This window comes from Oncorhynchus gorbuscha, linkage group LG01 (assembly GCF_021184085.1).
Source record: "Oncorhynchus gorbuscha isolate QuinsamMale2020 ecotype Even-year linkage group LG01, OgorEven_v1.0, whole genome shotgun sequence".
NCBI lineage: Eukaryota > Metazoa > Chordata > Actinopteri > Salmoniformes > Salmonidae > Oncorhynchus > Oncorhynchus gorbuscha.
Window position 1 is genome coordinate 10,018,424 of NC_060173.1, and position 25,677 is coordinate 10,044,100.

At 44.6% G+C, this 25,677-nt stretch overlaps 1 protein-coding gene across 1 annotated transcript in view; it reads right to left on the reverse strand.

The window, feature by feature from the left end:
- Positions 1 to 7,965: 7,965 nt before the first annotated feature.
- The window catches only part of LOC124032380 (netrin-4-like), a 34,923-nt gene continuing 17,211 nt past the window's right edge, over positions 7,966 to 25,677 (reverse strand). Inside the window, exons 5-11 of the mRNA XM_046344750.1 lie at positions 23,108 to 23,234; positions 22,486 to 22,674; positions 19,124 to 19,340; positions 16,225 to 16,343; positions 15,906 to 15,974; positions 9,049 to 9,222; positions 7,966 to 8,571 (exon numbers count right to left, since the gene is read on the reverse strand). Coding sequence (XP_046200706.1) covers positions 8,351 to 8,571; positions 9,049 to 9,222; positions 15,906 to 15,974; positions 16,225 to 16,343; positions 19,124 to 19,340; positions 22,486 to 22,674; positions 23,108 to 23,234 — 1,116 coding nt within the window. The 3' untranslated portion in view covers positions 7,966 to 8,350. The remainder of the gene's footprint in view (positions 8,572 to 9,048; positions 9,223 to 15,905; positions 15,975 to 16,224; positions 16,344 to 19,123; positions 19,341 to 22,485; positions 22,675 to 23,107; positions 23,235 to 25,677) is intronic.

Here is a 25,677-nt window from a genome sequence, read left to right on the forward strand (position 1 = left end):
CCAATTTGGACATTTTCACTTAGGGGTGTACTCACTTTTGTTGCCAGAGGTTTAGACATTAATGGCTGTGTTGAGTTATTTTGAGGGGACAGCAAATTTACACTGTTATACAAGCTGTACACTCACTACTTTACATTGTAGCAAAGTGTAATTTCTTCAGTGTTGTCACATGAAAAGATATACTACTAAAATATTTACAAAAATGTGAGGGGTGTACTCAATTTTGTGATGTACTGTAAATCAGGGTCATGTTCATTGGATGCCATAACACGGATCTATTCACCACATGCACATTCCACTCCGTTTATGTCCCTTTAATAACGTTTCTTATTGGACAAGTCTAGGTAGTCCGTCTGTGTTTCCGTGCGTTTTCTTTCAGTTTGGTGCCTAATGAACACGATCCCTGAAATATGTCCTCGACCGACGATAACATTTATGCAACGTTATTATTGTGATGTAATTTTAAGTTGCTTGAATCCTACCTTTCAAGTGTTTTAGCAAGAGACCGTTAATTATTACTTAACACGTGCATTAATATAAGTATTATTTCAAAGGATCAAGCCAATAAATAAGGGCATATAAAAAGCAAGAAATATAATCGTCTTTTTCTTTATTGTACTTTACCCGATTCCTGTATTGTTTATTTAGAAATAGATAAAATATGCAAAGCTGACTGCCTGTGTTTTGGGTGGACACCTCCAATGTATTATTTATTCATTCAAAGCATATTCAATGCCTTGAAAATAACCTGTGATATGACTATAATAATGCTATGAAATTATTTATATTTCTATATTTTGTTTCTCTGTCCCTATTTATTTTGAGGTGATTTAAAAAAAAAAAAAATTGAATTGTTGCACATCTTTAAATCTGTTTTGTTGTTTTTGTATATTTGTATTCGTGTTTGAATGTAAAGGGATCATGCCTAAGCCAACCATTCAAAATCCGGAGTAGAAGTGTTCTATTCTCACTTTTAACCAAAGGAGGGCGATATTAGTACATACATAAAGTACATAAAGTATGTATGTACTCCAGTGGTATGTACTAAAATATGTACTTCAGTTGTATGTACTAATATGTACTCCAGTGGTATGTACTAATATATGTACTCCAGTGGTATGTACTAAAATATGTACTCCAGTGGTATGTACTCAAATATGTACTTCAGTGGTTTCAGTGGCAAGACAACTTAACAGGAATACACATTCAAATTGAGTTCAAAGATGTACTGAACCATGTCAGAAACTAATTCCTACAACACGTAGGACAATAAACCATTGACTTATTTATTAAACGTAATGCTTGCATGCACGTCAGGTATCACATATAGACAGACATACAGATGTCCCTTTAAAAAGGCGAAGTTCATGGATTCCACATGATATCTGTGCATTTACCATCAAATGCAAATTGTAGCTCATTTATGTAAATTCGAATGAAAATGTAAGACGTAAACAAATCAGGTAGCCTAGTAAATTAGAGCGTTGGGCCAGTAACCGAAAGGTTTCTAGATCGAATCCCTAAGCTGACAAGGTAAAAATCTGTTGTTGCGCCCCTGAACAAGGCAGTTAACCCCACTGTTCTTAGGCCGTCATTGTAAAATAAGAGTATGTTCTTTAGTGGCTTGCCAAGTTAAATAAAAAAAGAAATGTATTTTTTTAATAACAACTAATACTTACAGTTACGGTATGTAGCTACACAGGTGATATGATTGTGATGATATGTACATGTCCATTTTCCATTCGGGGCGGCAGGGTGGCCTAGTGGTTAGAGTGTAGGGACGGCAGGGTAGCCTAGTGGTTAGAGTGTAGGGACGGCAGGGTGGCCTAGTGGTTAGAGTGTAGGGACGGCAGGGTAGCCTAGTGGTTAGAGTGTAGGGACGGCAGGGTGGCCTAGTGGTTAGAGTGTAGGGACGGCAGTGTAGCCTAGTGGTTAGAGTGTAGGGACGGCAGGGTGGCCTAGTGGTTAGAGTGTAGGGACGGCAGGGTGGCCTAGTGGTTAGAGTGTAGGGACGGCAGTGTAGCCTAGTGGTTAGAGTGTAGGGACGGCAGGGTGGCCTAGTGGTTAGAGTGTAGGGACGGCAGGGTGGCCTAGTGGTTAGAGTGTAGGGACGGCAGGGTGGCCTAGTGGTTAGAGTGTAGGGACGGCAGGGTGGCCTAGTGGTTAGAGTGTAGGGACGGCAGGGTGGCCTAGTGGTTAGAGTGTAGGGACGGCAGGGTGGCCTAGTGGTTAGAGTGTAGGGACGGCAGGGTAGCCTAGTGGTTAGAGTGTAGGGACGGCAGGGTGGCCTAGTGGTTAGAGTGTAGGGACGGCAGGTAGACTAGTGGTTAGAGTGTAGGGACGGCAGGGTGGCCTAGTGGTTAGAGTGTAGGGACGGCAGGGTGGCCTAGTGGTTAGAGTGTAGGGACGGCAGGGTGGCCTAGTGGTTAGAGTGTAGAGGCGGCAGGGTGGCCTAGTGGTTAGAGCGTAGGGACGGCAGGGTGGCCTAGTGGTTAGAGTGTAGAGGCGGCAGGGTGGCCTAGTGGTTAGAGCGTAGGGACGGCAGGGTGGCCTAGTGGTTAGAGCGTAGGGACGGCAGGGTGGCCTAGTGGTTAGAGCGTAGGGACGGCAGGGTGGCCTAGTGGTTAGAGCGTAGGGACGGCAGGGTGGCCTAGTGGTAGAGCGTAGGGACGGCAGGGTGGCCTAGTGGTTAGAGCGTAGGGACGGCAGGGTGGCCTAGTGGTTAGAGTGTAGGGACGGCAGGGTGGCCTAGTGGTTAGAGTGTAGGGACGGCAGGGTGGCCTAGTGGTTAGAGTGTAGGGACGGCAGGGTAGCCTAGTGGATAGAGCGTTGGACTAGTTGCAAGTTCAAACTCCCGAGCTGACAAGGTACAAATCTGTCGTTCTGCCCCTGAACAGGCAGTTAACCCACTGTTCCTAGGCTGTCATTGAAAATAAGAATTTGTTCTTAACTGACTTGCCTAGTTAAAGGTAAAAAAATATATATTTAATAAAATGTGTGATCTCATAGCTCTGCTCCATTCACCACTTATAAACTCCTTTAGTAAAGTCTTTGGGACAAGGGTGAAGCATTCGGATGACGTCACAGTGCAGGAATGCATCATGTCTCTTCAGCCCAGGCCAGCAGCTACTGACCTAGCTACTCCTTAGGCAGTGTTACACAGACAGCCCCAATATGCAAACTTTTTTTCAGAGCAAATCTGAAAAAAAAAAAAAAAAAAAAAAACAATATTAGAATTGGTCTGCCTGTGTAAACGCAGCCTTAGAGACAGCAACACAGACATATTCTTAACCAGGGCTCTCTGGTCAAAAGTAGTGCACTATGTAGGGAATAGGGTAGCATTTGGGAAGCATGCTAGGTCTGGGTCAAATATGTACCGAGCCTCTCCAGATACAGATCTGACACAGTGACGTCAATTCATCCCTTCCTTTCTTAGCTAAGTAGCTCCATGTTTATTTTGGGATTCATGGATTGTTGGGTTGTTTACTAATGAGAGAAACACACATGGGGTTATTCTTCCGTCTTCCCTAACAAAAACAACAACAACCTGGTATAGAGTGGAATCGGCGCTGCAGTGAAGGATAAACTCTTGTTTACATGGTGAAGGATAAACTCTTGTTTACATGGTGAAGGATAAACTCTTGTTAACATGGTGAAGGATAAACTCATGTTTACATGGTGAAGGATAAACTCATGTTTACATGGTGAAGGATAAACTCTTGTTTACATGGTGAAGGATAAACTCTTGTTTACATGGTGAAGGATAAACTCTTGTTTACATGGTGAAGGATAAACTCATGTTTACATGGTGAAGGATAAACTCTTGTTTACATGGTGAAGGATAAACTCTTGTTTACATGGTGAAGGATAAACTCATGTTTACATGGTGAAGGATAAACTCATGTTTACATGGTGAAGGATAAACTCTTGTTTACATGGTGAAGGATAAACTCATGTTTACATGGTGAAGGATAAACTCATGTTTACATGGTGAAGGATAAACTCATGTTTACATGGTGAAGGATAAACTCGTGTTTACATGGTGATTGATAAACTCGTGTTTACATGGTGAAGGATAAACTCTTGTTTACATGGTGATTGATAAACTCATTCTCCTGAGTGTCGCAGCGGTCTAAAGCACTGCATCTCAGTGCAAGAGGTGTCACTATAGTCCCTGGTTCAAATCCATGGTGAAGGCTGTTCACATCTGGCTGTCATTGAGAGTACCATGTTTACATGGTGAAGGTGGTGCACAGTGTTGTACATGGTGAAGGATAAACTCTGTTTACATGGTGAAGGATAAACTCATGTTTACATGGTGAAGGATAAACTGTTGTTTACATGGTGAAGGATAAACTCTTGTTTACATGGTGAAGGATAAACTCGTGTTTACATGGTGAAGGTGTTTCATGGTGAAGGATAAACTCTTGTTTACATAGGGTGTTGTCTGGGGTGGGCTGTCATTGAGAGTACCATAGGGTGTTGTCTGGGGTGGGCTGTCATTGAGAGTACCATAGGGTGTCACTGTCTGGGGTGGGCTGTCATTGAGAGTACCATAGGGTGTTGTCTGGGGTGGGCTGTCATTGAGAGTACCATAGGGTGGTGCACTGTGTTGTCTGGGGTGGGCTGTCATTGGGAGTACCATAGGGTGTTGTCTGGGGTGGGCTGTCATTGAGAGTACCATAGGGTGTTGTCTGGGGTGGGCTGTCATTGAGAGTACCATAGGGTGTTGTCTGGGGTGGGCTGTCATTGAGAGTACCATAGGGTGTTGTCTGGGGTGGGCTGTCATTGAGAGTACCATAGGGTGTTGTCTGGGGTGGTGGTGTTGTCTGGGGTGGGCTGTCATTGGGAGTACCATAGGGTGGTGGTGTTGTCTGGGGTGGGCTGTCATTGAGAGTACCATAGGGTGTTGTCTGGGGTGGGCTGTCATTGAGAGTACCATAGGGTGTTGTCTGGGGTGGGCTGTCATTGAGAGTACCATAGGGTGTTGTCTGGGGTGGGCTGTCTTTGAGAGTACCATAGGGTGTTGTCTGTGGGCTGTCTGAGAGTACCATAGGGTGTTGGCTGTCATTGAGAGTACCATAGGGTGGTGCACTGTGTTGTATGGGGTGGGCTGTCATTGAGAGTACCATAGGGTGGTGCACTGTGTTGTCTGGGGTGGTGCACTGTGTTGTCTGGGGTGGGCTGTCATTGGGAGTACCATAGGGTGTTGTCTGGGGTGGGCTGTCTTTGAGAGTACCATAGGGTGTTGTCTGGGGTGGGCTGTCATTGTGGGGTGGGAGTACCATAGGGTGTTGTCTGGGGTGGGCTGTCATTGAGAGTACCATAGGGTGTTGTCTGGGGTGGGCTGTCATTGAGAGTACCATAGGGTGTTGTCTGGGGTGGGCTGTCATTGAGAGTACCATAGGGTGTTGTCTGGGGTGGGCTGTCATTGAGAGTACCATAGGGTGGTGCACTGTGTTGTATGGGGTGGGCTGTCATTGAGAGTACCATAGGGTGGTGCACTGTGTTGTCTGGGGTGGTGCACTGTGTTGTCTGGGGTGGGCTGTCATTGGGAGTACCATAGGGTGTTGTCTGGGGTGGGCTGTCTTTGAGAGTACCATAGGGTGTTGTCTGGGGTGGGCTGTCATTGAGAGTACCATAGGGTGTTGTCTGGGGTGGGCTGTCATTGGGACTACCATAGGGTGGTGCACTGTGTTGTCTGGGGTGGGCTGTCATTGAGAGTACCATAGGGTGTTGTCTGGGGTGGGCTGTCATTGAGAGTACCATAGGGTGGTGCACTGTGTTGTATGGGGTGGGCTGTCATTGAGAGTACCATAGGGTGGTGCACTGTGTTGTATGGGGTGGGCTGTCATTGAGAGTACCATAGGGTGGTGCACTGTGTTGTATGGGGTGGGCTGTCATTGAGAGTACCATAGGGTGGTGCACTGTGTTGTATGGGGTGGGCTGTCATTGAGAGTACCATAGGGTGTTGTCTGGGGTGGGCTGTCATTGAGAGTACCATAGGGTGTTGTCTGGGGTGGGCTGTCATTGAGAGTACCATAGGGTGGTGCACTGTGTTGTATGGGGTGGGCTGTCATTGAGAGTACCATAGGGTGGTGCACTGTGTTGTATGGGGTGGGCTGTCATTGAGAGTACCATAGGGTGTTGTCTGGGGTGGGCTGTCATTGAGAGTACCATAGGGTGTTGTCTGGGGTGGGCTGTCATTGAGAGTACCATAGGGTGTTGTCTGGGGTGGGCTGTCATTGAGAGTACCATAGGGTGGTGCACTGTGTTGTATGGGGTGGGCTGTCATTGAGAGTACCATAGGGTGGTGCACTGTGTTGTATGGGGTGGGCTGTCATTGAGAGTACCATAGGGTGGTGCACTGTGTTGTATGGGGTGGGCTGTCATTGAGAGTACCATAGGGTGTTGTCTGGGGTGGGCTGTCATTGAGAGTACCATAGGGTGTTGTCTGGGGTGGGCTGTCATTGAGAGTACCATAGGGTGTTGTCTGGGGTGGGCTGTCATTGAGAGTACCATAGGGTGTTGTCTGGGGTGGGCTGTCATTGTAAATAAGAATAGTTCTTTAACTGATTTGCCCATTTAAATAAATAAACATAAACTCAGTTCACCATTCTTGATCTGAGTACACGGACTTCTCCTGACTTTGCCACATGATCTGTAGGATGGTCCTGCCGTGGAGGTCATATGAAATAGTTCCTGTGAACCAATGTGATTAGATCACACTTATGCCCAATGAAATAAAATCGAGTCCTATTTCCCCCTTATATGGGGGTTACCCATCTGTTTAAGGTGTTCAGAGGTTTTACCACCACATCCCTGAGTGCAATAGAAGTGAGGACACCAAACCATGTGAGTAAGTAGACAACATCATCGTGTCATGTTTTGACATAAACCTGACAAAGAGTCATTGAAATCAGACTGAGAGTGAGGGAAGACGTGAAGTCAGTTCAATTCTAACTGAGAGCGTCTTCAGTGCTTTAGTCCCAGAGGGGTCCAGACAGACTTTCTGTTCTCTCTCTACTCTTCTTCTGCTCCAGGAGATACTACTTGTTAAGGCCTGCTCAGTCCCTTCGAGCCAAGGACAGCGAGTTTGTGGACACACACACACACACACACACACACACACACACACACACACACACACACACACACACACACACACACACACACACACACACACACACACAACACACACACACACACACACACACACACACACACACACACACACACACACGATGATGCTTCTGCAGGTTTACTGCCAATAACTCCAGGATACAAATGTCAGGACTCCAAACATAAAACCTTGGATAGATCGGAAGGCTAAATAGAACATAGAACATCATTTGATAAAACATTCATTAATAATAGATTTGTGTCTCAACAGTCATTTGGATAAAAAGCCCAGTGGCTCACTTTTAATAATATCCTAAAGTGGATTTAAACACCAGCCCAGTTCTATACTTTGTTCTATATTTGTCTTGGTTAGTCAATCTAAAGTATTTAAACACCAGCCCAGTGGCTCTGATGACTTTGGTTCTATATTTGTCTTGGTTTCAACTATAGTCGGAGACTAATCTAAAGTGGATTTAAACACCAGCCCAGTGGCTCTGATGACTTTGGTTCTATATTTGTCTTGGTTTCAACTATAGTCGGAGACAAATCTAAAGTGGATTTAAACACCAGCCCAGTGGCTCTGATGACTTTGGGACTGGAACATCCAAGATCAGAATGAGAAGTCAGATCAATCAATCATCCTCAGACAGTAAACCTTCACTCAGGATATCTGGTCTTCCCTTTGGAAATGCATTTTCCTCTTCCTGTAAAAAAAGGGAGACGAGAGTCTGTACTCTGTCTCTGTGCAGCTGCCTGTCATCATATTATATCATCCAATATATACCACTAAGCAGACTCACGCGTTTCACCAAAGTGACTTGCAATACAGTGAGTGAGTGCATACATATGTTTTTGTTTATGATCCCTGCAGGAATTGAACCCACAACCTCAGTGTTGCCAGCGCCATGCTCTTTCCAACTGAGCCACACAGTGCCATTCAGCACAGAACACTATCCATCATAATGGTCCTGCCGTGGAGGTCATCGTTTCAGAAATGTGTTCCGTTCGTCTGTGGATGAAACAGGCAAATGAGGGCCTGAATGGCACAAGAGTTCTGCTTTCCCCATATTGCCCAAGCTGTGGCTGTATCCCCATGTCCAGCCCACATTCGTCCAAAAATACACTCTCACACGTCTTTATATTCGACTCATCGTCCTTCTCATGCAATCCACCAAAACATGGATCACTTTTTAACTCTCCCTCCCTCTCTTCATCTTGTTCCATGGCTCTAGTTTTTCTTCTGCAGACTAAAGACGTTTGCATTCTGCAGTCTCTCTGCTGCAGTCTTCCTTGAAGAGGAAGAGGAGGAGGAGGAGCTACAGTGTTTGTTGAGGAGGTGCAGGAGCTTGCGTCCCAGGCTGGGCCTCCAGGGTTTGACCAGACTCTTGGTGTTCACCAGCAGACGACCCGTCCTCCGGTCCTCGTGGCCACCCACCAGATACTCTGATCCTGGGGGAGTAGAATAGAGAGAGCAGGGTCAATTCCAGTTTATATTCGGTCCATTTACTTTTAATGGACACTGATAGAGTGGGGTATTAGCCAGGCTTTAAATACTGTTTATATATATATATATATATATATATATATCCATATATACCTGGCCTATTTACCCATATATGGGGTTACCCATCCATCTGCTTAAGGTAGTGTGAGGCCTATTTACCCATATATGGGGTTACCCATCTGCTTAAGGTGTTCAGAGGCCTATTTCTCATACCTTCATCGTTACCTCATCTTACCTTCAGAGTTCTCATACCTTCAGAGTTCTCATACCTTCAGAGTTCTCATACCTTCAGAGTTCTCATACCTTCAGAGTTCTCATACCTTCCTACAAGGCAGGTGGGCATCCAGAGATGTCAGAGAAAATAACTATTGGGGCAAGAAGCAGTCGAGGTCCAGTTGCCTGGCCAAAACGTAAGAGCTCACCTGGGTTAAGGAGGGGGCAGGTGCACCCTCGGGTGGTCCAGGATTCTGGGTAGAGGGTGATGTGACCTTTCTTGATGTTCACCTGGCTGCCGTGGTACAGGACCTTCTTTACCTTAACCTCCACCTCAGCATGGGAGCCCTGATCACGGGCCGCAATGATCCTCACCATCAGCACTGTGAACACACACACACATCTGATCAATCAATCTCAATACTGTTGGCGTCAACCCCTTTTCAATTCTGCTGGCACCATCTACTACTGAAACATGCAGTGAGTTAGCATTTCCTGTTAGCATTTCCTGTTAGCATTTCCTGTTAGCATTTCCTGTTAGCATTTCCTGTTAGCATTTCCTGTTAGCATTTCCTCTTCAATTCTGTATTATTATCAATTTTTTTGTAAGATTTAATTTTATATTTTACGAACAATACAAAAACATACACATACAAACGACAAAGTCGTAGAAACATCAACTACATCAACCCTGCCCAGACCCACTAGCACACACTGTCATCTCCAGCGTACACATCATTCTCCGCCACAAACTGCAACATTTTGTATTTAAATAATACATCGTTAGATGTTTCCATTGTGTTAACGATGGAGGATTGATTGATTTCCAAGTTTTTAGTATTTACCTATCACAAGGTTTTTTTTTCTCCAGACGATTGACAAGAGAATCATCCAACCAATTGGGTCTCTCACTACACCCCCATACACCATCTTGAAATAAGCAGACAGACAAGGTGTTGGGTTAAAAGTACATTTATATTGTAATACTTCTGACAACTGACTCTCTAGCTCCACCCATACCTGTCATTTTGGACTTATAGGTGTTGTATATCTTATTCCAGCATTCCCGGAAGGTATGAATTATTGAGTCATTGTTAGTTTTACACATGACTCTGCTGTTGTGGAGTCAATCACCACCTTCCGGAGACACCTGAAACCCCACCAAGGTGTTGTATATCTTTAAGGAATACCTAGGATAGGATAAGTAATCCCTCTCACCCCCCCTTTAAGATTTAGATGCACTATTGTAAAGTGACTGTTCCACTGGATGTCATAAGGTGAATGCACCAATTTGTAAGTCGCTCTGGATAAGAGCGTCTGCTAAATGACTTAAATGTAATGTAAATGTTAAATGTAAATGTGCTGTAGAATTTGTGAATTTTGTCTCTTGGTATAGTCAATTCTATACATTAGTTTATACTGGATTAAGCCTACAGTTTTGTTCACTGTCATTTTGTTAGTTATGCTCCTACTTTCCTTCCGTCTTGAGTCAACATCAGTTAAGTCTTGGTTCTAATTGTTTATTTTTTTTCCCTAAGAGATTGTCAGTTGATAGACTCTCTGTCACAAGGTGTTGTATATCTTACCTGTCAAGGTGTTGTATATCTTACCTATCACAAGGTGTTGTATATCTTACCTGTCACAAGGTGTTGTATATCTACCTATCACAAGGTGTTGTATATCTTACCAAGGTGTTGTCATCACAAGGTGTTGTATATCTTACACAAGGTGTTGTATATCTACCTATCACAAGGTGTTGTATATCTTACCTGTCACAAGGTGTTGTATATCTACCTATCACAAGGTGTTGTATATCTTATCACAAGGTGTTGTATATCTACCTATCACAAGGTGTTGTACCTGTCACAAGGTGTGTATATCTTACCTTCACAAGGTGTTGTATATCTTACCTGTCACAAGGTGTTGTATATCTTACCTGTCACAAGGTGTTGTATATCTTACCTGTCACAAGGTGTTGTATATCTTACCTGTCACAAGGTGTTGTATATCTTACCTGTCACAAGGTGTTGTATATCTTACCTGTCACAAGGTGTTGTATATCTTACCTATCACAAGGTGTTGTATATCTTACCTGTCCTGTATATCTTACCTATCACAAGGTGTTGTATATCTTACCTGTCACAAGGTGTTGTATATCTACCTATCACAAGGTGTTGTATATCTTACCTATCACAAGGTGTTGTATATCTTACCTGTCACATGGATATCATTTTCTGACTCAAATAAGATTCCCTTAAGGTTTCTCTGATGTCCAAAAGACTTAAAATATAAATGTATTTCCTGTTACCAAGTCAATTACGGTTTCTATGCCTTTAGTTTTCCATGAGGACTATTTTAATCAGTGAATTCTGAAAAGCTATCTAAGGATTGTTCCATAAGGTTATGCTTTATGAAGTGATATTGTGTCACGCCCTGGTCGAAGTATTTTGTGTTTATCTTCATGTATTGGGTCAGGCCAGGGTGTGGCATGGGGTTTTTGTACTGTGGTGTGTTTTGTCTTGGGGTTTTGGTGTTGGTATTGTAGCTTAGTGGGGTATCTAGCAAAGTCTATGGCTGTCTGGAGTGGTTCTCAAATCAGAGGCAGGTGTTTATCGTTGTCTCTGATTGGGAACCATATTTAGGCAGCCATATTCTTTGAGTTTTGTCGTGGGTGATTGTCCTTAGTGTCTTTGTTCCTGTCGCTGTGTTAGTTGACACAAGTATAGGCTGTTTCGGTTTTCGTTATTTACGTTCTTTGTTTTGTAGTGTTTGTGTTAATTCGTGTTTACGTTGTTCATTAAACATGGATCGACATCTACACGCTGCATTTTGGTCCGACTCTCCTTCACACCTAGAAAACCGTTACATATTGGTTGTTTTAGAATACGTTGAATTTTCTTAACGATGAAGTTGTTCATGTTTTTAGTTTTCTTTGTTCTTTGAAAACAGACACAAAATGATTCTGGGGATGAGCATGCACATCTTCAATATGTACCCATTGTTCCTCTTTAGTGCATCTAACTATCTGTCTGTAGTAAAAGCCTTGGGTGGCGAGTTGATCCAATTCCACGTCTGGATGGTTTACACCAACCATAGACTTAGGAAGATGTAAAACGTTCCTTTTTATTATATATTTTTATTTGGACAAAAAAGTCTGTTGTGGCCAAATATACTTTTTTTAAAGAATGTCTCTGGTGGGGTAATTGGTATTACCTAGAACAAAAATATTCAAAAACTTTAGCCATTCCAAACATTTATTCTCCCTGTAAGACTATTCAATTGAAATAGATCTGCTTTCATATTGTTGAGTAATGAAATAAAGTTATCTTTATATATTTGTTGTCACTTATTAAGCATCCTAAATATTTCATTTTTTAATGGTCCACTTAAAGGATTGCTGTAAATGGTGATTTATTTTTTTGGCCCTCAATTGTGCATCTATAAACGCTGTTGTGGGGTGAACAGGCCGTGGCTGTTGCGCCTTTTTCACCACACTGTCTCTGTGGGTGGACAATATCGGATTGTCTGTGATGTGTACTTGAAGCGGTCCCATTGATGTGTTTCCTGAAGTCCATGATCAGCTCCTTCATTTTGTTGACGTTGAGGGAGAAATTATTTCCTGGCACCACCCCGCCAGGGCCCTCATCTCCTCCCTGTAGGCTGTCTCATCATTGTTGGTAATCAGGCTTACTACTGTTGTGTCGTCTGCAAACTAGATGATAGAGTTGGAGGAGTGGGTGGCCACGCAGTCATGGGAACAGGGAGTACAGGAGGGGGCTGAGCACGCACCCTTGTGGGGACCCTGTGTTGAGGATCAGCAAATTGAAGGTGTTGTTTCCTACCTTCACCACCAGGGGGTGGCCCATCAGGAAGTCCAGGATCCAGTTGCACAGGGCGGGGTTCAGACCCAGTGCCCCGAGCTTAATGATTTAATATGTCGGTAAACACTCCAGCCAGCTGGTCTCCGCATGCTCTGAGGATGCAGCTAGGGAGGCCATCTGGGCCAGCAGCCTTGCGGGGGTTAACACACTTAAATGTCTTACGTCGGCCACAGAGAACAATAGCCCTTGGGAGTGGGCCGCATCGGAGGCACTGTGTTATTCTTAAAACGGGTGAAGAAGGTGTTCAAATTGTCCAGGAGCAAGACTTCGGCCATGTGGCTGGTTTTCCTTTTGTAATCCGTGATTGTCTGTAGATCTTGCCACATATGTCTTGTGTCTGAGCCGTTGAATTGCAACTCCACTTTTTCTCTGTACTGACATTTTGCCTGTTTCATTGCCTTACGGATGGAATATCTACACTGTTTGTATTTAACCATATTCCCAGTCACCTTGCAATGGTTAAATGAGGTGGTTCTCGCTTTTAGTTTTGCACGAATGCTACCATCCACCCACGGTTTTTGGTTTGGGTAGATTTTAATAGTCACAGTGGGAACATCCCCTATACATTTCCTGATGACATCGTGTCCGTGTAAACATCAATGTTATTCTCAGAGGCTACCCGGGAACATATCCCAGTCTGCGTGATCTAAACAATCTTCAAGCATGCATTCCGATTGGTCAGACCAGCGTTGAATAGACCTTAGCACGGGTACTTCCTGTATGAGTTTCTGCCTATAGGAAGGGAGGAGAATCGTGCGCCCATCGTGCGCTATCGTGCATACATTTATTTTGTCCCCCTACACCGAACATGATCACGACACACAGGTTAAAATATCAAAACAAACTCTGAACCAATGACATTAATTTGGGGACAGCATTAAACATATATGGCTATTTAGCTAGTTATCTTGCACTGGCTAGATCATTTGTCCTGGGATATAAACATTAACATTAAGAGTGTCTAGTTTGAGAAACAGATGCCTCACAAGTCCTCAACTGGCAGCTTCATTAAATAGTACCCACAAAACACCAGTCTCAATGTCAACAGTGAAGAGGTGACTCTGGGATGCTGGCCTTCTAGGCAGCGTTGCAAAGAAAACATCATATCTCAGACTGGCCAATAAAAAGAAAAGAACACAGACACTGGACAGAGGAAGATTGGAAGAAAGTGTTATGGACAGACAAATCTAAATTTGAGGTGTTCGGATCACATAGAAGAACATTCGTGAGACACAGAAAAAATGAAAAGATGCTGGAGGAGTGCTTGACGCCGTCTGTCAGCATGGTGGAGGCAATGTGATGGTCTGGGGGGGCTTGGTGGTGGTAAAGTGGGAGAGTTGTACAGGGTAAAAGGGATCTTGAAGAAGGAAGGCTATCACTCCATTTTGCAACACCATGCCATGTCCTGTGGACGGTGCTTAATTGGAGCTAATTTCCTCCTAGGACAGGACAATGACCCAAAGCAAAGCTCCAAACTATGCAAGGACTATTTAGGGAAGAAGCAGTCAGCTGGTATTCTGTCTATAATGGAGTGGCCAACACAGTCACCGGATCTCAACCCTATTGAGCTGTTGTGGGAGCAGCTTGACCGTATGGTAGAAGTGCCCATCAAGCCAATTCAACTTGTGGGAGGTGCTTCAGGAAGCATGGGGTGACATCTATTCAGATTGCTAGAATACTTGAATGCCAAAGGTCTGCAAGGCTGTAATTGCTGCAAATGGAGGATTCTTTGACGAAAGCAAAGTTTTATTAAAAATCATTATTATAACCTTGTCAACATCTTGACTATGTTTCCTATCCATTTTGCAACTAATTTCATGTATGTTGTCATGGAAAACAAGGACATTTCTAAGAGACCCCAAACTTTTGAACAGTAGTGTACACGGCTGTGACTATAACTGAAGAGAATTCTCTTGGAAGGTAATACGGTCAGCATTTGATTGTGAGGTACTCTAGATTGGGTGAACAAAAGGACTTGAGTTTCTGTATGTTATCACAATCGCACCCTGAGTGGTTAATCATGAAACATACACCACCGCCCTTCCTCTTCCTGGAGAGTTCTTTATTCCTGTCTGTGCGATGTACTGGGAACCCAGCTGGCTGTATGGACAGGGACAGTATATCAGGAGAGAGCCATTATTCCACGAAACAGAGTATGTTACAGTCCCTGATGTCTCTCTGGAAGGAGATCCTCGCCCTGAGCTTGTCCACTTTATTGTCCAGAGACTGAACATTAGCAATTAATATACTAGGAAGCCGTGGACGGCGTGCACGCCTCCTGAGCCGGACTACAAGTCCACTCCAAATACCTCTCTCCGCCGGTGGCGTCTTGGAGCAGCTTCTGGGATAAATTAAATTGCCCTGGGGGGTACGAACAAAGGATCCATTTCGGGAAAGTTGTGTTCCTGGTTCGCAATTTGTAAGTCGCTCTGGATAAGAGCGTCTGCTAAATGACTTAAATGTAAATGTAATGCCGCCGCTCTGATATCAAAATGTTCTTTACGGCTGTATGTAATAACACAAAAAACATTCTGGGCTAATAACACCCCAAAAACCAAAATACTGCAAAGTTGCTTAAGAGTTAGAAGCAAAGCTGCCATGTCTGTCACCGCCATCTTGCCAGTAGATCATTGGCAAATAACTATAATTGATATTCATGTTTACCAACACTGATACCTGTTACGTTTGGGTCCTGTCTAATTCTTTCTGCAAGCGGTTCAATTGCCACTACAAACAGGAGGGGGGGGGGGGATTTCCTTTTCAATTCTGCTGGCATCGTTCACTACAGTCTGGCCCCAGATTTGTTTGTGCTTTACAGCCAACTTCTATGGTCGCTGTTATGCATATCAGGCCCGTGGGAGTTGGCTAACATAGGAGTGGTTAACCTCAAAGATCTCCTTTTGATCTACAACGTGGGAGTTGGCTAACATAGGAGTGGTTAACCTCAAAGATCTCCTTTTGATCTACAACCAACTCTGCTTTATGTTCTCCTATTGTTTACGTCTTTTCATATCTTGTAAAGTTCTCAGACAACAAGAGCACAACACCAGGTGGATCCACAGGAGACAAGTTAAGACATTAAGCTTTTTAGCATGTATGGACAATGCTAAGATTAATATTATTGTTTTTCCCCAGGAACTTTTCCCACGCGTATCTTTTCTAATATTACTGTATGTCCCACCTACCGTAGTCATACTCGTTGGCACAGAAGAGTTTGGGGCTGCCTATAGGCACCACCTTACACTGACATTTCTCTGGAAAGACAGGGAAAACAATAACATGTACTGTAGATTACGCTTATACATTATATATCCGTGTGTGTGTGTGTGTGTGTGTGTGTGTGTGTGTGTGTGTGTGTGTGTGTGTGTGTGTGTGTGTGTGTGTGTGTGTGTGTGTGTGTGTGTGTGTGTGTGTGTGTGTGTGTGTGTGTGTGTGTGTGTGCTTTCTTGCATGTGTGCGTGCCTACATGCGTGCCCATGCTTTTGTGTATAACCCATGACTCACCAGAGTGGTGCAGTGCAGAGAACAGCTCCTCCACCCTAAACAGTGTTGCTAGCTCACTACTGCTAGGTCCTCTGTGTATGTGGCTGTCACCTCCTGTATAGTACACGTCCAGATCTGAGCTGGAACACAACACAACACATCACATCACATCACAACACACCACAGAGGAAACTCTGGTCAAACATAGCACTGCCTGCTAGAATACAACTCTACATACTTACTTTGCATTAAGATAAAGACTACTCCATTAATAATGTCATCCCCACTACAACACAGAGAGAGCCGTCTGGATAGAGGAGACTACACCACAGAGAGAGGAGACTACACCACAGAGAGAGGAGACTACACCACAGAGAGAGGAGACTACACCACAGAGAGAGGAGACTACACCACAGAGAGAGGAGACTACACCACAGAGAGAGGAGACTACACCACAGAGAGAGGAGACTACACCACAGAGAGAGGAGACTACAACACAGAGAGAGCCGTCTGGATAGAGGAGACTACACCACAGAGAGAGGAGACTACACCACAGAGAGAGGAGACTACACAACAGAGAGAGGAGACTACACCACAGAGAGAGGAGACTACACAACAGAGAGAGGAGACTACACAACAGAGAGAGACGTCTGGGTAGAGGAGACTACAACACAGAGAGAGGAGACTACACCACAGAGAGAGGAGACTACACCACAGAGAGAGGAGAATACACCACAGAGAGAGCCGTCTGGATAGAGGAGACTACACCACAGAGAGAGCCGTCTGGGTAGAGACTACACCACAGAGAGAGGAGACTACACCACAGAGAGAGGAGACTACACCACAGAGAGAGCCGCCTGGGTAGAGACTACACCACAGAGAGAGGAGACTACACAGAGAGAGACGTCTGGGTAGAGACTACACCACAGAGGGAGGAGACTACACCACAGAGAGAGCCGTCTGGGTAGAGGAGACTACACCACAGAGAGAGGAGACTACACCACAGAGAGAGGAGACTACACCACAGAGAGAGGAGACTACACCACAGAGAGAGGAGACTACACCACAGAGAGAGGAGACTACACCACAGACAGAGCCGCCTGGGTAGAGACTACACCACAGCGAGAGCCGCCTGGGTAGAGACTACACCACAGAGAGAGCCGCCTGGGTAGAGACTACACCACAGAGAGAGCCGCCTGGGTAGAGACTACACCACAGAGAGAGCCGCCTGGGTAGAGACTACACCACAGAGAGAGCCGCCTGGGTAGAGACTACACCACAGAGAGAGCCGCCTGGGTAGAGACTACACCACAGAGAGAGCCGCCTGGGTAGAGACTACACCACAGAGAGAGCCGCCTGGGTAGAGACTACACCACACCACAGAGAGAGCCGCCTGGGTAGAGACTACACCACAGAGAGAGCCGCCTGGGTAGAGACTACACCACAGAGAGAGCCGCCTGGGTAGAGACTACACCACAGAGAGAGCCGCCTGGGTAGAGACTACACCACAGAGAGAGCCGCCTGGGTAGAGACTACAACACAGAGAGAGCCGCCTGTGTAGAGACTCCACCACAGAGAGAGGAGACTACACCACAGAGAGAGCCGTCTGGGTAGAGGAGACTACACCACAGAGAGAGCCGTCTGGGTAGAGGAGACTACACCACAGAGAGAGCCGTCTGGGTAGAGGAGACTACACCACAGAGAGAGCCGTCTGGGTAGAGGAGACTACACCACAGAGAGAGACGTCTGGGTAGAGGAGACTACACCACAGAGAGAGACGTCTGGGTAGAGGAGACTACACCACAGAGAGAGGAGACTACACCAGAGAGAGGAGACTACACCACAGAGAGAGGAGACTACACCACAGAGAGAGGAGACTACACCACAGAGAGAGGAGACTACACCACAGAGAGAGGAGACTACACCACAGAGAGAGGAGACTACACCACAGAGAGAGGAGACTACACCACAGAGAGAGGAGACTACACCACAGAGAGAGACGTCTGGGTAGAGGAGACTACACCACAGAGAGAGGAGACTACACCAGAGAGAGGAGACTACACCACAGAGAGAGGAGACTACACCACAGAGAGAGGAGACTACACCACAGAGAGAGGAGACTACACCACAGAGAGAGGAGACTACACCACAGAGAGAGGAGACTACACCACAGAGAGAGACGTCTGGGTAGAGGAGACTACACCACAGAGAGAGACGTCTGGGTAGAGGAGACTACTTCATTAAGGGTCTGATTCAGGTTCAGGATAAGCGTCTGATTAATTATTCATTGATGTCAATGAGAGACTTTCAGGTGAGTTACAGTATACTAAAAGTACTAGTGAATATGCATTGTCTGTGTCTCAAATGGCTCCCTGTTCACTATACATTTGAACAGGGCCAATAGAGAATATAGGGTGCTATTTGGAACGCAGCCTACTATATGAATCCATAGACACTTACCCAGCAGACATAGACACTTACCCAGCAGACATAGACACTTACCCAGCAGACATAGACACTTACCCAGCAGACACAGACACTTACCCAGCAGACATAGACACTTACCCAGCAGACATAGACACTTACCCAGCAGACACAGACACTTACCCAGCAGACACAGACACTTACCCAGCAGACATAGACACTTACCCAGCAGACATAGACACTTACCCAGCAGACATAGACACTTACCCCAGACATAGACACTTACCCAGCAGACATAGACACTTACCCAGCAGACACAGACACTTACCCAGCAGACACAGACACTTACCCAGCAGACATAGACACTTACCCAGCAGACATAGACACTTACCCAGCAGACATAGACACTTACCCAGCAGACATAGACACTTACCCAGCAGACATAGACACTTACCCAGCAGACATAGACACTTACCCAGCAGACATAGACACTTACCCAGACAAGCAGTCCCCGGTGTAGGGGTCACAGTCCCCACCTGTACAGTCACACGGTCTGCACCCGTAACCATGGAAACCCCAGAACCCTACAATGCATCTGTCACAGAGAGGACCGCCCACGCCCGATCTGCAGGTGCATGCCCCGTTGCTAGGGTTACAGAGGTCCTGGCCACCTGAGATCGCGGGTCTAGACCCTACAGGGTGGCAGGCACATGCTGTTGGTATGGGGTAAGAGGAGGGACAAACAGAACAGAGAGGGAGAGTTTAGCACATTCCTACAATTATATCCAACATACGGAGCTCATTTATTCATGTCGTTAATAGTGTGGGCCTCGGGATAGGTTTCTTGACTTTATTCAGAAAAAATATACTTCATTCCATACCATACGTCCCAGACAAAACAACAGCACACGCACGCACGGGAGTATGTATTTAACCCTGAGGATACATCACACCACTGTAAAAACACACTACTACTGTAAAAACACACTACTACTGTAAAAACAAAAAGTAAATAATTATCCCTCCACACTGACATTTTTACTAGTTGATGACTCTCCTGGTGAAGGATAGGTTTTTAGTGTGTATGTGTGAATGTGTGTGTGCATGTGGTTACACATGTATGTGTGTGTGTGTGTGTGTGTGTGTGTGTGTGTGTGTGTATGTATGTATGTATGTATGTATGTATGTATGTATGTATGTATGTATGTATGTATGTATGTATGTATGTATGCATGTATGCATGTATGCATGTATGCATGTATGCATGTATGCATGTATGTATGTATGTATGTATGCATGTATGGGGCGGCAGCGTAGCCTAGTGGTTAGAGCGTTGGACTAGTAACCGTAAGGTTGCGAGTTCAAACCCCCGAGCTGACAATGTACAAATCTGTCGTTCTGCCCCTGAACAGGCAGTTAACCCACTGTTCCCAGGCCGTCATTGAAAATGTATGTGTGTGTGTGTGTACAGTATCTGTGTCTATGTATGCATGTATGTATGTGTGTATGCGTGCCTGTGTGAGCAAACTTGTGTAGAAAATGTATGTATGTGTGCATGTGTGTACAGTATCTGTGTCTATGTATGCGTGCCTGTGTGAGCAAACTTGTGTTTCTCTTTCTCTCAAACACAGTTTGTTTGTTCTTTAAAAGACCGAAGCGAAAGAGCATGCCTGGGGAAAAGGACAGGAATGGGAAAAATGTGCCGAGTATGGCAAACTCATCTATTGTTTTCAATTACTGTCACATTCCTCAAAGATGTGGTTGATCTTCTAGTCCTGCACTGAAAAGTACTCAAGTATTGTCAGTATTGTATAAGTTGGCAATAACATTGTGGTCGCAGTGGTTCTATATTATTTACCTTTTATTTAACTAGTCAGTTAAGAACAAATTCATATTTTCAGGGATTCAATCTTGCAATCTTTCGGTTACAAGTCCTTTCAGTGGCTGGCCCCAACGCTCTAACCGCCAGACTAACTACCACTAACCTTCCACTACTGCATGTTTTTGTTTCAGCTTAGTGCCGTCATCACACCTGATTCAACTAATCAACAACACCTTGCTGACACCTGAATCAGGTGTTTCACTGCTGACCTGCGGTGCTGCACCTCCTCAAGAGCATTAATGACTATCACGGTTGTAGACAACCCATGTCTGACTTGTTGTTACTACATCGTTACTGTTGTTACTATGTTGTTACTATGTTGTTACTATGTTGTTACTACATCTTTACTAGGTCGTTACTACATTGTTACTACATTGTTACTACGTTGTTAGTTTGTTGTTACTACGTTGTTAGTTTGTTGTTACTACATTGTTACTTACAACGTTGTTACTATGTTATTACGTTGTTACTACATTGTTACTACATTGTTACTACGTTGTTAGTTTGTTGTTACTACGTTGTTAGTTTGTTGTTACTACATTGTTACTTACAACGTTGTTACTATGTTATTACGTTGTTACTACATTGTTACTACATTGTTACTACATTGTTACTACATTGTTAGTTTGTTGTTACTACGTTGTTAGTTTGTTGTTACTACGTTGTTAGTTTGTTGTTACTACGTTGTTAGTTTGTTGTTACTACGTTGTTACTACGTTGCTAGTTAGTTGTTACTATGTTGTTACTACATTACTTTGTTGTTACAATGTTGTTACTATGTCGTTACTATGTTGCTTTGTTGTTACTATGTTATCACTACATTGTTACTATGTTTTTACTATGTTTTTAGTTTGTTGTTACTATGTTGCTACTACGTTGTTACTATGTTACTTGTTGTTATTTTGGTATTACTATGTTTTTACATTGTTGTTACTATGTTCTAAATGTGTTGTTACCATGATCTGAGGGGTATACTACAAAGCAGGATCAGGAAGTTGGCCAAAATAAGATGGGCATGCTCTAATTGATTCAACACATATCAACACATATCTATGATTTGACCTCTGTTCTTCCCTGCTATCTGAACGATTTGACCTCTGTTCTTCCCTGCTGTCTGAACGATTTGACCTCTGTTCTTCCCTGCTGTCTGAACGATTTGACCTCTGTTCTTCCCTGCTGTCTGAACGATTTGACCTCTGTTCTTCCCTGCTATTCGAACGATTTGACCTCTGTTCTTCCCTGCTATTCGAACGATTTGACCTCTGTTCTTCCCTGCTATTTGAACGATTTGACCTCTGTTCTTCCCTGCTATTTGAACGATTTGACCTCTGTTCTTCCCTGCTATTTGAACGATTTGACCTCTGTTCTTCCCTGCTATTTGAACGATTTGACCTCTGTTCTTCCCTGCTATTTGAACGATTTGACCTCTGTTCTTCCCTGCTATTTGAACGATTTGACCTCTGTTCTTCCCTGCTATTTGAACGATTTGACCTCTGTTCTTCCCTGCTATTTGAACGATTTGACCTCTGTTCTTCCCTGCTATTTGAACGATTTGACCTCTGTTCTTCCCTGCTATTTGAACGATTTGACCTCTGTTCTTCCCTGCTATTTGAACGATTTGACCTCTGTTCTTCCCTGCTATTTGAACGATTTGACCTCTGTTCCCTGCTATTTGAACGATTTGACCTCTGTTCCCTGCTATCTGAATGATTTGACCTCTGTTCCCTGCTGTCTGAATGATTTGACCTCTGTTCCCTGCTGTCTGAATGATTTGACCTCTGTTCCCTGCTATTTGAATGATTTGACCTCTGTTCCCTGCTATTTGAATGATTTGACCTCTGTTCCCTGCTATTTGAATGATTTGACCTCTGTTCCCTGCTATTTGAATGATTTGACCTCTGTTCCCTGCTATTTGAATGATTTGACCTCTGTTCCCTGCTATCTGGACAGGCAGAGGGTATGTTTTGTCCTCTTACGTGTGCAGGAGTCACCGGCAGAGCTCGGTCTGCTGGGGTGTCTGTAGAACCCTCTACGGCACCTCTGGCAGTGTCTGCCCTCTGTGTTGTGGTGGCAGACGTCACACACAGTCCCACTACGCCGTCCCGATGCCAACCACACACCACGGTCAAAGTGACAGCTATCTGCATGGCCGTTACACTTGCACTCTGTAAAAGAAAAAGAGGAAGCGCCTAAGATAAACGTGCAAAACTCTTTTTTATGTAAATCATTATTGACGTCAATGGGAGACAGGTACAACACAATTTGAGTTAAGTGCAAAGATCTCTAGTCAGAATACCACCTTAAAAGCATTTCTGTTTTCCCATTGTTTCCTTTCTCTGAAAGGTAAAGTAAAGATACTGGGTTTCATTAACATTTGCATCAATGGGGTCATTTCTGAATGTGAATGTTTCAACAACAACAAGACAGATCCCTTTGAGAGCATTGAATAGGTAAAAGAAGATATACCTACTGAATTCTACATGAGTACTACAACTACTACTAACTCAAAAAAAAGACATCTGGCTGTGTGTATCGGGTAATGTACTTGTTGTGTACGTGGTTCTGCTGGTTGACCTTCCTGGCCTTTGTAACACTCACTCTTGCATTCACGAGGTGCTCCTATGATGCCGTTGGCAGCTTGCCAGGGTTGGTCATTGTAGAGGGGAACGCAGTGCTCACAGTGGTCGCCGGCAGTGTTGTGTTTACACACACATTTCCCATGGACCTGCCGCAGGGGAGAGAGCAGTGTATTATGTATGTATTACTGAATTACGGTTCCAGACGGGTACACACAGTCACACCCACATTTCCCATGGACCTGCCGCAGGGTGTTTCAGCCCAGCTCAGTGTTTTCTGTGATGATGGGGCAGGCCAGCAAAAAAATACGAGCATTGCACTGTGATTGGCTCAGCATTGCACCGTGATTGGTTCAGTGTTCTGTCACTCATGGGGACACCGTCACCAGCCTTGAGTATGGGTAGACATCAAGAAGCCATTTGGCTACTGCCATAGAGTTACATTAGAAGTTCCCTTCCAAGAAGGCTCAAGGTCCGATAAAATAACGTCAAACGACATTATATCTACAGTAGCTTTGATTGGACTGTCAACGTCTTACTTTCTAAAATCTTAGCTAGCAGTCATCATCATAAATAAAGTAGACAATCTACTGGCAAATCCTTTTTAATCCTTGTCATATGAAGATAAATAATGAAGAGAAATGATAGATAAAACGTATCGGTGCTCATCGACCACTGGATATAAACATTACATAACAAGTTTGAAAATCGCAAATTCAACAATGAGTTGTTTGGAAGGAATCGGTGACAGTGGCTAACCACAAGCATCGCAACTGGGAAGTCAGACTGGGAAAACAAGCATCGCAACTGGGAAGTCAGACTGGGAAAACAAGCATCGCAACTGGGAAGTCAGACTGGGAAAAACAAGCATCGCAACTGGGAAGTCAGACTGGGAAAAACAAGCATCGCAACTGGGAAGTCAGACTGGGAAAAACAAGCATCGCAACTGGGAAGTCAGACTGGGAAAACAAGCATCGCAACTGGGAAGTCAGACTGGGAAGTCAGACTGGGAAAAACAAGCATCGCAACTGGGAAGTCAGACTGGGAAAACAAGCATCGCAACTGGGAAGTCAGACTGGGAAAACAAGCATCGCAACTGGGAAGTCAGACTGGGAAAACAAGCATCGCAACTGGGAAGTCAGACTGGGAAAACAAGCATCGCAACTGGGAAGTCAGACTGGGAAAACAAGCATCGCAACTGGGAAGTCAGACTGGGAAGTCAGACTGGGAAGTCAGACTGGGAAAACAAGCATCGCAACTGGGAAGTCAGACTGGGAAGTCAGACTGGGAAGTCAGACTGGGAAAACAAGCATCGCAACTGGGAAGTCAGACTGGGAAGTCAGACTGGGAAGTCAGACTGGGAAAACAAGCATCGCAACTGGGAAGTCAGACTGGGAAGTCAGACTGGGAAAACAAGCATCGCAACTGGGAAGTCAGACTGGGAAGTCAGACTGGGAAAACAAGCATCGCAACTGGGAAGTCAGACTGGGAAGTCAGACTGGGAAAACAAGCATCGCAACTGGGAAGTCAGACTGGGAAGTCAGACTGGGAAAACAAACATCGCAACTGGGAAGTCAGACTGGGAAGTCAGACTGGGAAAACAAGCATCGCAACTGGGAAGTCAGACTGGGAAGTCAGACTGGGAAGTCAGACTGGGAAGTCAGACTGGGAAGTCAGACTGGGAAGATACGTTTTGAACGGTCACCCAACTCTGAATTGTACATCTTTTTCTTTGATGATGACAAACCAAGGCGAGTGTCAAACAATGTCTTATCTGCTGCTGCATGAATGATTGGAAGATATGGCCACAACAGCTATGTTTTTTAAAGAGGCAGTAAACGAGACTGCCAGACGAGGCTCCGCTGATAGCCAGGTGTAGAGGTGGTCAGGATTCACTCCATGGTGCTGAAAAGAAAGCTCTGCTATTGGGACAGCTTTTGTGTCGACCCTAAACATTTGTGGGCACTGCTTGTCGCCGTTATAGTGCGATGAATGTATTGTTTAGTGTTGTGTAGTTGCTTTGCTGGCATGCATCTAAAAAATGTTTTTTTTTTAAATGTTGGTTGAGTTGTTGTATTTGTATTTTCTACTTCGCAGTAACTGTGGATTGCACAGTGAAGTGTGGAACACTCTTAGTTATCTTCTCACCACTGTTTGACTAAAGCATCCAATGTTTACTATATGAGAAATGCTGATGTAATTCCACTGTCCACTGGCAGTTTCTACTCTCAGTGGGAAAAATATGTTGAAGCTACTATATTTTACACTATAATTAAGGTTTCCTCATAGTCATAATCCCGTAATGGAAGGTAAATCTGTGGGTAAATATAGTCTTCAGTAAAAAGCCTAGAGGCTCCGCATTAAAGCACCACTACACAGATGTAGAACCCAAGGGGTGGTGGGAATGGAGAGTGCCAGAAACAATAACGCATTCTCACACACACACACACACACACACACACACACACACACACACACACACACACACACACACACACACACACACACACACACACACACACACACACACACACACACACACACACACACACACACACACACACACACACACACACACACACACAATCCCTG